This window comes from Ambystoma mexicanum, chromosome 12, assembly GCF_040938575.1.
Source record: "Ambystoma mexicanum isolate Mex_15411 chromosome 12, UKY_AmexF1_1, whole genome shotgun sequence".
Classification (NCBI taxonomy): Eukaryota; Metazoa; Chordata; class Amphibia; order Caudata; family Ambystomatidae; genus Ambystoma; species Ambystoma mexicanum.
This window is the reverse complement of record NC_090936.1, coordinates 34284255-34299519: the sequence shown is the minus strand read 5'-3', so window position 1 is coordinate 34299519 and position 15265 is coordinate 34284255. Positions and strand designations below refer to the sequence as shown.

Here is a 15265-nt window from a genome sequence, read left to right as displayed (position 1 = left end):
ATAGTAAGCTGCCAGTCATATTCATATAGTAGTTTCTTAATTTTCATTGGATTGTTAACCAATTGCTCGGGTCCAGACTCTATTTTTTGCAAGATGGTGTTCATAAAATTGCCAAGTTCAGAAATGGAAGAAACGGAACATGTGTTCAACATATCAGCGAGGTCTATATGGAGTGAATAATGGGGAGAAGATAAGATTTTTAGATATAGGCATCATTTTTTCCAGATAATCTTGGAACTCAACGAGATCAAGCTCAGTTCATGTCTAATGATAGGATTCAGGATAGAAAGTAGCAAGTTAAGTACCAGCTTCCATAAGACACCTTGTACTGTGTTATGGAAATCGCCCAAGTCTAACTGTGAAAGCTCCAATCCATAGATTAAAGAGGGTTCATCTTTGGCAAGGTAGAAGCATAGGATTGGAAGAAGGGAGAACATTTCACAAAAACTGTTTTGATTTGGGCTAAGGGAGGAATTTTGGATTTCACTTTAAGTTTGTCAGATTTGGAAGCATTGTTTGAAAGACTGAAACGCAAAGAGGGAACCCTTTCCAATCTCAAATCACCGGCCACCGAATGCATAGACTTTGGTTTATGCTTATTGGAATAAATAACTACATTCGATTTGGCCCTGTTGATCACAAGATTATTTGTGATCATGTATTCTGCAAACTGATTTAATTTTCTTTGTAGACCTAGTGGGGTTTGGTCGATGAATAGCAAGTCTTCAACAAAGGTGAGCCAGTTGAGTCTGGTAGCACCCATTCAAACAGAGTTGGTTGAATTTAAAGCACATATCTCATCAAGGCCAGCGAGGTATAAATGAAAGAGTGTGGGTGCGAGCACCTAACCTAGTCGTAAACCAATAAAAGTATGGATAGGTTGTGTCAACACACCAGCTCTTGTCATACGAATCCTGTTAGAGTGGTTATAATGAAGACAGGAAAGAGTTTGGAGCTGAGGAGCTGGAACATCCCACTTCAGTAGTTTTGCCCGAAGTTTCTCACGTATATCCCAATCTAATGCGCTACTCCTATCGATCAAGGCTATATATACTGTGCCAATTAAACTTATTTTACTTAGGCTAATAAATGGCCTGTAATAATGCCATTTAGAGATGTCCCAAGAGCTCTTCTGAACCCAACTTGAAAGTGAGAAAGCAGGTTCAGTTTCTCAACCCATATATTAAGATCCTGGAGTATTAGGGAGGCTAATAATTTGCTGCAGGCGTCAAAATTGCTATCGATCTATAAATAGCTGGTAGTGCACAATCGTCCATTTTTAATATTGGGATTGTATATGAGGTGCCCCACGAGGATGGAAAAACCAGAGAACTACTTCAAGTTGATGGGAATGCCTGATGTATAGAGGAGTTCACATGTTGTCCCACGGTCCTTGAGCACAGTGTCCTGTGACTTGGCTCAACAAAGTTGGTCCTCAAGGTAGAGAAAGATAAGCACTTTCCTTCTGTGAAGATTAGTTGCAACCAATTCCAAGACATTTGTGCATACGCTGGGGCCAAAGTCAGAATGAATGGGAGCAGTGCGAATGGTAGTAAGGGCTTTCCTTTACAAAACAAAGGCAGTTCTGATGTTTGGGGCAGATAGCGAGCTGAAAGTGTAGTGTAGTAGAGGTCCTGTAGATCTAGGGATATGTGTCATGCGGCAGCCCTGGCGGTTGTGTCACAAATGGAGAATGCACTGCAGCTCCATTCATCCACTTCTTTTCAGACGCATTCCCAATGGCAATTCAGGACGCAGTCTAGTCCTCAACAAACATGGCCGCCGCCACTTTACGGCGTTTCTATAACAACACGCCGAGCCCTGCGCTCAAGGTGTTGTATCTGCTCTTTCCTGCTACCCCGCTGCTGTGTTTACTCGCATTTCCTCTTCGTTCTTTGGAAATCCTCTAGTACCCAGCTTTCAGACTTTTGCCCATTCCTCACTCCTTGCTACTCCTGTCTGTCCCTCCATCTGCTCCTCAGCTGTCTGTTTCAACCGGATTCCCTTTTCGCCTTGGACCAGGCTTCTTTCAGCCTGGTCGGTCTTCTCTATCACTCACGGCTCTCTCCGCCTTTTCGTTTCCTTTGTGTATTTTCCATACTGAACTGTCTGTTTGACCTATCCAGTTCTGTCTCTTCTTTTACTTTGTAACTGCACAAACTACAGCCGCCCTGGCATTCGTTCTTCCTACTTACCTGTATTCCTCAGAATCTCTGTATTACACTTCCTGCACACCCCTGGATTGGTTTGGCCTGGCCTATTGTCCTCTCTGTAGGAAAGGGCACATTAAACTGAAGAAACAGAAATAGAATTTTAGGCATTGCCTTACTACACAGCAATAAAGCCCCAGATCAAACCAGAAAAACTTTAACATAAAAAAACATTTGCAAAATAAATCCATGTGCTCCTCATTAATCAAGCCATTAGTGCACTACTGGATTAAATTTAAAAGTGGGTTTTAGTACGATACACTATACATTTCTCCTCGTGTTAAATTGGTTATATGTGTTTGAATTCCAGGAATTACAACTAAAGCAATATAAACGTAAACGATTAGACCTAGTGCACTGAAAGTAACGTAAACATTCAAAAGTAGATAACTAGGAAATTAATAAAGTGAAATTAACCTCATGCTCAAATATCGAATATTCTGAAAAGGTGTCTATGGATGCTTTTTCATTTGTAGTTTCAGGAAAGTCACTCCTGCACACCCAGCGAAGCACAGCAATCATTCATTTGCCCCCTGCCCCATTTTCATTCATACCAGGTTTACTTTGAAGAGAGAGGGAATCTCACCCTCCCTTACCTTGGGCACTAAACACAGCCCTTCATACTTGCTCTCAACCATAAAGTCCATGATTTGCTTTATTATATTGCTCCATTTCAAGTTTTCTTTATTTGAATGTATATTTGTATTTGTTTATTTATATTGCGCACCCTGCCCTGGGGCGCATGGTTTATACGTAGATGGTACATCAATCGTTAAATAGGGTTATCGTTGCGTACTTGTTATGTTATTTCATCCCTTTCGTACCACAAGGGTACATTGCAAAAGGCAGCCTGGCGTTATAAGATTTTCAGAACTGCACTAGCACAACTCCGCTCTCAGAAAAGCATGGTTTTTAATAAACGTTGAATCTGCAAATGCATAGTTTAGTACGTTATTTTTATGTCTTTATTTCCATTAGTCTTCATACGTGTAGAGCTATTTTTACTGTACATTGCTAAATGCACCCCTTACCATTCCTCATGCAAACACACTACCATGACATACGATCAGCGATACATTAAAACCTCGCTTACCGAAACTCTGCCGGATACGTCGCCTTCACAACCTGGGTCGATGTTTGGACGGGTGTCTGAAACATTATTGAAGGAAAGGAATATTTGCAGGAACACACAAAAATGCATTGCCAACACAAAATGTATCTTGTGATCTAAATTGTCCTTTGAAGGAAATATCACTGTTATTCATAATTAGAAGGGAAGACTATTTAAATGGTATTTATGTAACTGACAACAATTGCATAAAATGTTTTGTGTGAACCGTTTTATACAAAAAAAGTAATACTATTTGCTATATTTATGGCAGATATTATCCTAATTCCATCATTTAACTGATATCAGCCTTTTACCTAAATATGCTATTTAGGTATGGTAATGCAATTTGTAAACATCTGCCAAATGATAATTTCAGTACATTGGACCCTGCGAGTTAAGTGCATGACATTGCGAGACCTACATAACACAGGTGCAGTTCCTGATTCAGTCGGTCTTCCTTCTGTGCGATTAGAATAGACATTATCTGCATGGTTCTGAAGCTTTAAACCTATCGCAGAAAACTATCCAAATACAATTGTACCATTGGTAGTAATCGTGTTGAACAAGCAAACAACAAAAAAAAGAAAATGCAAAATATATGTACATGTGACATTTTACTTTGCAAACAATACAACATCATTATTTTTGTCGACTGTTTTTTAAAATTTTTTTAATTTATTTATTTGTTTAGTTGCATAACAACTTTTCAAATATTTTCTTTTGGCATATGAAATAAATACATTTCATTATAATACATTTCATTACAATTCTCAACAATTAAAATTAGCATTTAAAATTGGTTAATATTAAAATAATTGAGGAATAGAGAAACATAAATTAGTACATGATTAATATTAAAGGGGAAGAGACACTCTGCTAAGACAGGAGCCACATAGATTCAAAAGTTTCTTATTATCCTCTCAGTGAATTTCGGCCATTATCCCATAATTTATGTACTTTTATTATCGGGGACAGTCGCTTCCAAGAAATGCACAATTGCCACTTTTACCGCTATCCTCGGAGAAGAGAAGACTAATTGCCAAATGTCTTGATGATTCAATTGTGTTTCAAATATAAAAACATTTCAAAACAACTGTTTCCGAATAGCAGTGAGTGCAGGACATACTATCAATAGATGTTTCAGTCTCGTGTTGATTTAGGCAATGTCTGCAATATGTTAAACCATTAGGAATTAACTTCCTTCTTGACAATATATCACTTGTGCGCCATAAATTGAACCTGAATCGCATGTATTGACATCTGATGACAGGCGAGGGGCATTTAATGAGATATTCGGCCATTTGTCTATATTGTTTTGATCCAAATAATGATATTTGAAAATCTTTGTAGCAAGTACAGGCCTCCAGATTTAGTATCCGGTCCCATTGGAAAAGTTTAATTTTAGCCCGCCCCGGGTTATTAGCAAGTCTACATCAATAGATGCCTCTGCCATAGCATCAAATGTCACTTTACACCAAGTTTTTGAAAGTGTATTCGAATTTGACAAAAGTTGTTTAGTTACAATACTTAAGACATTGTGCATTTGTTCACTCAATAGGCACTTGCGTAGCAAAGCACATCTCTTCCACAATATTTGGGAATACAAGGACAATGATCCCAGTTTGTATCGGATCATGGGGAGCGGTGTACAATTGGGTAAACACAGTATATTTTTCCAGAAGTTGGCCTCAATTTTATTCCACTCTTCTTTCTTTGTGATACAAAGGCTTCCATACCGTATATTAAAATTGGTGCGACTTTCATTTGATAAAACGTTAGAACGTGCTTGAATGAGAATTTTCCAAATCTGCGTGCTAATGTTTTTGCTTGAGATGTTAGCACTCGCAGTTTGGATTCTAACTCCAACCTATGGTGCATTTGGTTATTTGTATGTGAAAGTGCAATCCCTAGATATTATAGTGATCGACCACAGTTGACCTTGTATTTTGGATTTTCCAAGAACATTGTTGTCTTTTTTTACCGGTTTTGCTATTTTTACACACTTCTACTTGTGATTTCTTAATGTTAATGACCAGATTATTTTTATCGGTATATGCTTCGAGTACTTGTAACATTTTTTGAAGTCCACTCGGGGTTTGTGAGAGCATAACCAAGTCGTCGGCATATAGTAAGTATCTTATTTTCTGGGTGCCTAGCTTTGGTGGATCACAGCTTAGATTGGTGAATATGTCGCCCATGTCAAATATAAAAAAATTAAACAAGAATGATGCAAGTGAGCATCCTTGCTTCAAACCCCTTTTAGTGGCTATTAGTGCTGACAGAGAGCCCTCATATGTTAGGAACACTTGCATTGTAGTGTTTGTGTGAAGTAGCATGACTAGAGTTAGTAAAGATTGAGGACACTTGTGTTTTTTCAATTTATTGTATAACATTACTCTGTCAATGGAATCAAATGCTGCTTGGAAATCAATAAATGCTAAATATAACGGTTGACCCTTTTCAGCATATTCTTGTTTTAACAAATTTAGGCATTGTATGTTTGGGATTGTTCCTAATCCCGCAACAAATCCTGCCTGAAATGGATCTCTTAAATGTTGGTCCACAACCCAGCAGTTCAATTGTTTAAGCAATTGTCTCCCATAGATCTTTCCCGGGACATCCAACAATGAGATAGGCCTATAGCTATTTGGATGCTGGCGATCTCCTTTTTTAAATATGGGTACCGTTATGGCATGTGTCCAGCTTTTTGGTGTCACTTGCTCTTTGTTTATGGTTAGGAATATTTTATATAATATAGCAGCCCAGAGCTCTGGTTGGGATTTCAGCTGCTGATTTGACAGTCCATCAGGCCCAGAGGCCTTTGAATTGCTTGCAGTTTTAATCAAGTGAAGTATATCCTCTTGGTCAAATGCTAGATGGAATTTCTGCATTAACATGTTACCATTTAACTGTTCGCTGCCTTGCGGTATTGCATACAAATCTGTAAAGTGTTTCCATTTTTGTTCCTCAACTGCATTCGCTTGAATTGCCACTTGTGAACCAGCCCCCACTTGATTCATGATTGACCACATTCTTGCTGTATTTTTCGATGCCAGAATTTTCAGCATATTTGCCCCGTCTTTTTGGTACATTTTGGCTCGATGCTGTTTTACCCAGTTTACATAGCGGTTCCTAATTTCCTTTAATTGAATCACCTTCAGTTCTGGAGGATTAAGAGCTACTCGCCTCTTTTCGGCTCTATAGGCCCTTTTTTTTGCTTGTAAGGTGAGATTGAATAAGTGAAGACAAGGTTTTGCCATTGTTTTAAGGTATGTTATCTTTTTCAGATTTTGAAAAAGTGGCATTGTATTACTGTATTCTTTTGTTAGAAAGTTCTTACTTTCACTTTTATCCTTGTGTAAATTTGACAGGAATTTATTGAAATGCTCTAAACCCTCCTCAGACCATCGAAGACGATTCAATCCAGGATTAACAGATACATAACTACCCTGAGTCATATTCTTTGATGAACAAGTTGTTCTTTGCAGTTCATTCTCCCATGTCATTTCCAGGATGTTATGGTCACTTTTTTCAGTGTCTTGTATCTCGAATGCCCTCACAGTTGGGAGTACTTTGTCATTTACATATATGTAGTCAATTATGGAATACGTGTTTCCACGTTTCCATGTGGCATGAGGAGGTATGTCAGTTTTAACCATGCCATTAAGCATGTGGAGGCTTCGATGTTTTGTAAATAAATTCCATTTATGCGCTCTTAATTTGTCTCCCCAGGTTTTACTTTCCCAGCAGTTGATGTTAAAATACCCGCCATTACTATGCAGGATACCATTGTATCATTCTCGGCTAATTCCAAGAACATTATCAGATCTTCATAAAATTTTGTTTCCGTTATTGCCATGCAGTTCCAATATACATTCAAGATTGCATAACCCACCTTTCCAATAACTACCTTCACCATGAGCATATGGTTGTTTGCATTGCCCATAATTTAGAGGAGGTTACCTTTGTTATTTTGATGGCTGTTAATAGGCCTGAAGTGTCATGATCTCTGCTTCCAAAAGATCAGGACTTGCCCAACTCCCTTGGAAGCAGACCCATAACCCCGGTTCCGAGTGCCAGCCAGTCCCAATTGGGACCTTTTGGACCCTGTCCTGGCGCCAGTGGCACCAGGCTCATAAAGATGCCCAGTCCCAGCGCTGGAAGCGCCGGGCTCATAATGCTTGGGTGGATTTACCTGCAGCAGACCATGCTGGTTACTTACCTGCCAGTTGAGCCCCTGATCCTCTTCTGTTTGGGACTACTTTTCCTGTTGGGTGGGGCAGGAGCCACTCCCTAGGTTCAGAACACTGGAACTCTCCTGGAAAGCAGGAACTCTTTTCTTACCTAGGCGAGGCTGTGGAAGGAGACACCTAAGCACTACAGGAGGCTATTTAAACCACACCCGATGGATGAATCTTGCTTTGCGTTATTCTGCATTCTCTGCAGCAGAACGCTCATCGTGTCTTCAGCTTCTGATCCTGGGCCTAAGGGAACAAAGGCTTATCATCCTGGAATCCAGTCTTCAGCAGCACCTGTAAAGACAAAGAAAGAACAGGTTAGCACTACGGTCTTCAGTGGCAGCGCATCTCTTACCTGGTCCATCGGCTGTCACCAACGCCTCGCGCTGCATTCCGGCATCTGAAAGACAAAGGCTTACCTACTCTTCGCATGCTCCGGAGGTCTTCGCACTGCATTCCGGCATCTGAAAGACAAAGGCTTACCTACTCTTCACATGCTCCGGAGGTCTTCGCACTGCATTCCGGCATCTGAAAGACAAAAGCTTACCAGCTCTTCGCACGCTCCGGAGGTCTTCGGCGCGGCATCCCGCATCTGAAAGACAAAAAAAGGTGCGTTTAAAGACATTGGGCAACTTTATTACTCACGTGCCATTACTCCTTCCCACGCCGAATCCAGTGGGTATTCCAGCACCCTTCAGCTTCTCTAAAGCTCCGAACTTGTACCTGCAAGATAAAAGGGACAGTTAGTGCGCATCGTGAAGCAGGCTACAAGCGCTTACTTACGTGCTTCCAGGCGCTTCTATTCCTCACGCGGGTTCGATCCTCAATTCTCTTCAGCCCGCCATCCGCCATCGCCGGAACCCAGCAAAACAAGAGATATCATTACAAAAGACTTTTAAGACATTTGAAGTGCCCACAACTTACCGTTCGTGCAGTTAACGACGGACAGCAGTCCTCTGAGGTCAAGAGGCCTGCACCCTTATCCAGTGAAGAAACTGGTTACGGCACCCTGCCCCGAGGCAGATGGAGAGCTCGGCGTTCACTTACCTAAGACATCTTACTCTTCGAGTCAGACATACAGTGCACAGAGGTCCAGCCCAAAGAGCCAACCGTGTGTTACACATCACCTTTGAAGATACGGCATTCACCCAGTCCAGACCGGCGCCTCTGCGGGAATCAGGTGAGCGTTACAGAACGCAAAGCCGACCGCAAAACTCCCACCCAGGCGCTATGGAAACCTCGGATACCGACCAGCTAGCCCAGTTACTTGGGGAACTAACAGCAGAAGTGCATGCAGCCCGTCAGGAAACGAATGCACTAAGAAGGGAACTGATTATTTCCAAGGAGCGAACAGACGATCTCGCTAGACAATTGCTACAGTCACAAGCCGGACAAACTCCGTTACCCGCATCAGGGGCAAATCTTCCTTCAACATCCTCTACGAACCCAGTGCAGATCAACCTACCTGGGAATGTACCTCTGGCTCCGCCCGAACGATTTTCTGGTGACCCAAAGAGGTTTGCAGTATTTATTAATCAGTGCCGGTTGCACTTCTTATGCCGGCCAGCAGCCTTTCCAACTGATCAAGCTAAGGTAGCTTTCGTGCTTTCGTACCTTAGTGGCAATGCGGCAGACTGGTCGATCCCTCTAGTTAATCAAGATGATCCTGTTCTCCAAGATTTTCAAGCTTTTCAGCTCAGTATGGAAAAACTGTTTGCAAGACATTCACAGGGGCAGGCCTTGGACAATGAGCTCCTTTCATTGCGACAGGGTAATCAAGACCTTTTGGCTTATATTGCGTCTTTCAACAGACTGATAGTGGAAACTCGATGGCCTGAGGACAAAAGGATTACGGTGTTTTAAAGAGGTTTACGTGGAGAGCTCAAAGATGTGTTAGCCCAAGTAGTGAATCCCCCGCAAGACTGTTCGGACTATATTGACTTAGTCGTTCAAATTGACCACAGACTGCAGAACAGGAAGGCCGATCGTTCCAAGTTTGATGCTCGAGTATTTTCCAAATCACCAACTCCTACCAAAGGAGTAGACTCCGGGGAACCCATGCAAATAAGGGGCCTGAAAGGACCACTAACACAAAAGGAGCGGGAAAGGAGAAAACAGCTGCAATTATGCCTCTATTGCGGAAACTCGGGGCACTTTCTTCGAGACTGTCCGGTGAAACCAGCCAAGAAGGCAGTAGGAGCTGCAGTTACCAGGGTCACAAACTCTGAGCAGGGAAACAACCTCGCCCGACAAGAATAGAGGTCCTCTTGCCGAGCGTTAAAACCAGTTCCGTGACCTCGCATTTCGTGATACCTATGGTCCTCATTAGCCCTGAACATCCGGATCGATTACATGCGATTGAAGCTTACGTCGACAGCGGTGCCATCGGCAATTATGTGGATCATGAAATGGTTTTGAGGATGAATCTGACTCTTTGTCCAAAGGCTGTAAAGGACGTCATTACTACAGTGGATGGTACGGAGATAGCCTCCGGACCAGTAACGCATACCACCCAAGAAGTGACGCTAATAAGTCAAGATGGACACCATGAGAAGATCGTGTTCGATGTGATCAAGGCCCCTCAGTTCCAGATTATTCTAGGAATTCCTTGGTTAGAAAAGCACAATCCTCAGATCGATTGGCGAGCAAGAACGGTTCAGTTTCCAGAATATGTCTCTACTTGTCACCCTCGACCTGGTGTTGCACTGGCAGCAATTTCCTCGGAGGCTCCCCAGTTACCTCCTGAATACCTAGAATTCCAAGATGTTTTCCGGAAGGATCAGGCTAACTCTCTACCTCCTCATAGGTCTTATGACTGCCAGATAGACCTGATACCTGGATCTACTCCTCCTTGTAGTAGAATTTATGCCCTCACCGAGCCTGAGAATCTTCACCTCCGACAATACCTGGATCAATACCTAGCGAATGGGTTTATTCGTCCTTCCAAGTCCCCTGCTTCCTCAGCTTTGTTCTTCGTTCCAAAAAAAGAAGGGGCCCTTAGAACTTGTATAGATTATCGCGCCCTGAACCAGATCACCGTTAAGAATAGATATCCGTTACCTTTGATCCCTGAACTCCTGGACCAAGTCAGAAAAGCATGCATATATACAAAGCTGGATCTTAGAGGAGCCTACCACTTGGTACAAGTAAAAGAGGGCGATGAATGGAAGATGGCCTTCCGCACCAAGTATGGGCTATTTGAATATCAGGTCATGCCCTTCGGACTTTGCAATGCCCCGGCCGCCTTTCAATATTTTATGAACGATGTCCTCAGAGAGCTCATAGATGTGTGTGTGTTGTTGTTTACATTGACGACATCCTTGTTTATTCTTCATCGGAAACTGAACATCGGAAACACGTGAAAATGGTCCTCGAGAGATTGCGTCAACACAAACTTTTCGCTAAGTTGGAAAAATGTGTTTTCAACGTGACTGAAGTTGAATTCTTGGGATTCATATTATCACCTAGCGGAGTGCGTATGGATTCAAAGAAGGTCGATGCAATTCTCAAATGGCCATCGCCATCCTCCGTAAAAGGTGTTCAAAGCATGTTAGGCTTCGCTAACTTTTACCGCAGGTTTATCCCTGAATTCTCTCGAATAGTCCAGCCCATCACTGCCTTGTTAAAGAGAAACAAACGTTTTGAATGGTCTACCGTGGCGGAACAAGCTTTCCAGAATTTGAAGACTAGATTTATCTCTGCACTGATCTTAAAACATCCTCGCCCAGAACTCCCCTACATCGTTGAAACTGATGCTTCGAGCCTTGCCATGGGGGCAGTTCTATCACAAAAGGACCCAGTAACCAATCAGTTGCATCCCGTGGCATTTTGGTCCTGCAAATTCTCGCCTCCTGAAATCAATTACACTATTACTGATAAGGAACTTCTAGCTATCAAGTCCGCCTTTAAGGCTTGGCGGCATTATCTTCTGGGGGCCCGACACACCGTTACTGTGATTACAGATCACAGAAACCTGCAATATTTGAAAACCGCAAAAGCTCAATCTTCTAGGCAACTCCGTTGGGCACTATTCTTTGCCGAGTTTGACTTCATAATTACCTATCGACCTGGTACAAAAAACGGTAAAGCTGATGCCCTTTCTCGGATGGGAGTGGAAGAACATTTGATCAATCCTAAACCTGTACCTATCATTCCCGAACAAAGAATTCTGGGTGTAATCGCCACACAATCCATAGAGGAAGTTAAGGATAAAGCCAGGCTACTGGTAACTCCAGCAGATATACAGAATTGGCATCTGCAGGGAAAGGACTTTACGGTGAAGGACAACCTATTATATTTCCAAGAACGGTTATACCTGCCCAGCACAGATTTACAGAAAAAGGTAATCTCTTGTTATCACGATTCTTTAATGGAAGGACATCCCGGTATGGCCAAAACCTCAGAAAAGATCAAGCGCTACTTCTGGTGGCCGTCTTGGAAAAAAGATATCAGAGACTTTATAATGTCCTGTGGAGTATGCGCCCAAAACAAGAGTCAAAAGGAAAAACCAGCCGGCCTCTTACGCCCTATTGACATCCCACCTCGCCCTTGGCATACGCTTTCTATGGTCTTCATCACCGATCTACCTCCATGCTCCGGATACAATACGATCCTAGTAATCGTGGACCTATTCTCCAAGATGGCGCATTTCATTCCACTCAAAGGCTTAACAACAGCAGCAACTCTGGCCCGAGAATTTCTCGAAAACATCGTCCGACTGCACGGTTTTCCTTCAGTTCTAATTTCGGATCGAGGGAGTCAATTTATTTCTCATTTTTGGCGAAGTTGCTGTCGGTCGGCTCAAATTGATGTGAGACTTTCGACCAGCCACCACCCTCAAACCGACGGACAAACCGAGAGGACCAATCAAACTCTGGAACAGTATTTGCGCTGCATGCTACAACAAACTGAAAAAACTTGGAAAGATATCCTTTGGATAGCCGAATATGCCTACAATAATTCTGTCCACTCGGGAACTGGGAAGACCCCGTTTTTTCTTTTATACGGTAGTCACCCTCGAACCTCGGAGTTGGATCCACTCCAAGATCTTGGAACACCAGCAGTAGACCACCTGCATTCTACAATCACCCAAGCCTTTAAGGAAGCCGTTTCTCACCTTCAAAGGGCTAAAGAACAATACAAGAATGGAGCCGACCAACATCGGAAGGAAGCCCCCCAGTATCAAGTAGGAGATCAAGTCTGGTTATCCACCAAATATCTACCTCTAAAAGGACCACGCACATTCAACCCAAGATACCTTGGTCCCTATTCTATCACTACCATAGTAAATCCAGTAGCGGTCAAGTTGGACTTGCCCCCTCACATGAAGATACATCCGGTCTTCCATGTCTCTCTATTAAAACCCGTGCAACCTCAAACCCGACTAACTAAATCTCCAAAACCTATTTTAGTTGACGGAGAACTCGAGTTTGAAGTCAAAAGCATCCTGGATTCCAAGATCTCCAAATCTAAACTATTTTACCTGATTGACTGGAAAGGCTACGGTCCCCAAGAAAGATCCTGGGAACCTGCAGAATATGTCCACGCGCCTCGTCTAATCAAAAGATTTCATCGAACATTTCCTAACAAGCCAAAACCCCCAGAGAAGCCCGGTTTGGGAGGGGCCTTGAGGGGGGGTGCTGTCATGATCTCTGCTTCCAAAAGATCAGGACTTGCCCAACTCCCTTGGAAGCAGACCCATAACCCCGGTTCCGAGTGCCAGCCAGTCCCAATTGGGACCTTTTGGACCCTGTCCTGGCGCCAGTGGCACCAGGCTCATAAAGATGCCCAGTCCCAGCGCTGGAAGCGCCGGGCTCATAATGCTTGGGTGGACTTACCTGCAGCAGACCATGCTGCTTACTTACCTGCTAGTTGAGCCCCTGATCCTCTTCTGTTTGGGACTACTTTTCCTGTTGGGTGGGGCAGGAGCCACTCCCTAGGTTCAGAACACTGGAACTCTTCTGGAAAGCAGGAACTCTTTTCTTACCTAGGCGAGGCTATGGAAGGAGACACCTAAGCACTACAGGAGGCTATTTAAACCACACCCGATGGATGAATCTTGCTTTGCGTTATTCTGCATTCTCTGCAGCAGAACGCTCATCGTGTCTTCAGCTTCTGATCCTGGGCCTAAGGGAACAAAGGCTTATCATCCTGGAATCCAGTCTTCAGCAGCACCTGTAAAGACAAAGAAAGAACAGGTTAGCACTACGGTCTTCAGTGGCAGCGCATCTCTTACCTGGTCCATCGGCTGTCACCAACGCCTCGCGCTGCATTCCGGCATCTGAAAGACAAAGGCTTACCTACTCTTCGCATGCTCCGGAGGTCTTCGCACTGCATTCCGGCATCTGAAAGACAAAAGCTTACCAGCTCTTTGCACGCTCCGGAGGTCTTCGGCGCGGCATCCCGCATCTGAAAGACAAAAGAAGGTGCGTTTAAAGACATTGGGCAACTTTATTACTCACGTGCCATTACTCCTTCCCACGCCGAATCCAGTGGGTATTCCAGCACCCTTCAGCTTCTCTAAAGCTCCGAACTTGTACCTGCAAGATAAAAGGGACAGTTAGTGCGCATCGTGAAGCAGGCTACAAGCGCTTACTTACGTGCTTCCAGGCGCTTCTATTCCTCACGCGGGTTCGATCCTCAACTCTCATCAGCCCGCCATCGCCGGAACCCTGTAAAAGACTTTTAAGACATTTGAAGTGCCCAGAACTTACCGTTCGTGCAGTTAACGACGGACAGCAGTCCTCTGATGTCAAGAGGCCTGCACCCTTATCCAGTGAAGAAACTGGTTACGGCACCCTGCCCCGAGGCAGATGGAGAGCTCGGCGTTCACTTACCTAAGACATCTTACTCTTCGAGTCAGACATACAGTGCACAGAGGTCCAGCCCAAAGAGCCAACCGTGTGTTACACATCACCTTTGAAGATACGGCATTCACCCAGTCCAGACCGGAGCCTCTGCGGGAATCAGGTGAGCGTTACATGAAGATGGCCTTCCGGTGGTTTGTTTATTTGCTGGGTTCAGATAGATATCATAGTTGTCCCATACCGGTACTGAAGTCAGCCACGTCTCTTGCAACAATATGATGTCACTTGCTCCTAAGTTACTGTTGTCGTTATTGAGAAGATGGGTGAAGCCCCTTGTATTCCAGCTAGAAAGCTTTACTATAGTTATTTGAGTTGGTTTCTCTAGTTATTGGGCCTTCAGGGAACATTTGCATTGGCAGGTATTCGGCTCTTGAAATGTAGTTTTTTCTCTCTTCTCGTGTGCTGTTCTCTGTTCTACTTTTTGTTTTGAATCGGAGTGAAGTTCTGGACTTAATTCAAATCCCAATTCATACAATGCAGTTAAACCATAATCGAACTGTATTAAGTCCTCCTTCTTTGGCGAACTCCACGCATTCTATATCTGCAGATGATATATCCTCTAACTTTACGATTTCAGAAAAGATGGCCATCACTGACCTTCTATTTAGATCGTATTGTACACTTGGGGCCGGTGTGCATGCTAATGTTAAGGAGTATGTTGCAGGGTGTTTTTGTACTGGTTTATTTGTGGGGATTATTTTTTCATCATGTTTTTTCTAGTTTTTCTCTTCGTCCCGTTGGCACTTGCTCACTGCAGGTCCTTTCTGACCGGCTTCAATAGATTTTAGTACTATTTCAATACGTTGTAGTACCTGCGCAGTAATATTTGAGTCGCTAAAT

At 43.3% G+C, this 15265-nt stretch overlaps 1 protein-coding gene across 5 annotated transcripts in view; it reads right to left on the bottom strand.

Annotated features, from left to right (window-relative positions):
* Nucleotides 1-15265, bottom strand: part of LOC138513218 (phytanoyl-CoA dioxygenase, peroxisomal-like) — a 266335-nt gene that overhangs the window by 126254 nt on the left and 124816 nt on the right. For 4 of the 5 annotated variants that reach the window (XM_069627873.1, XM_069627874.1, XM_069627875.1 and 1 more), the window contains exon 2: nt 3304-3359. In XM_069627873.1, the coding sequence (XP_069483974.1) occupies nt 3304-3359 (56 nt within the window). Of the gene's footprint in view, nt 1-2195; nt 2292-3303; nt 3360-15265 lie in introns of all 5 variants that reach the window. The other variant, XM_069627876.1, reaches the window with a different exon arrangement.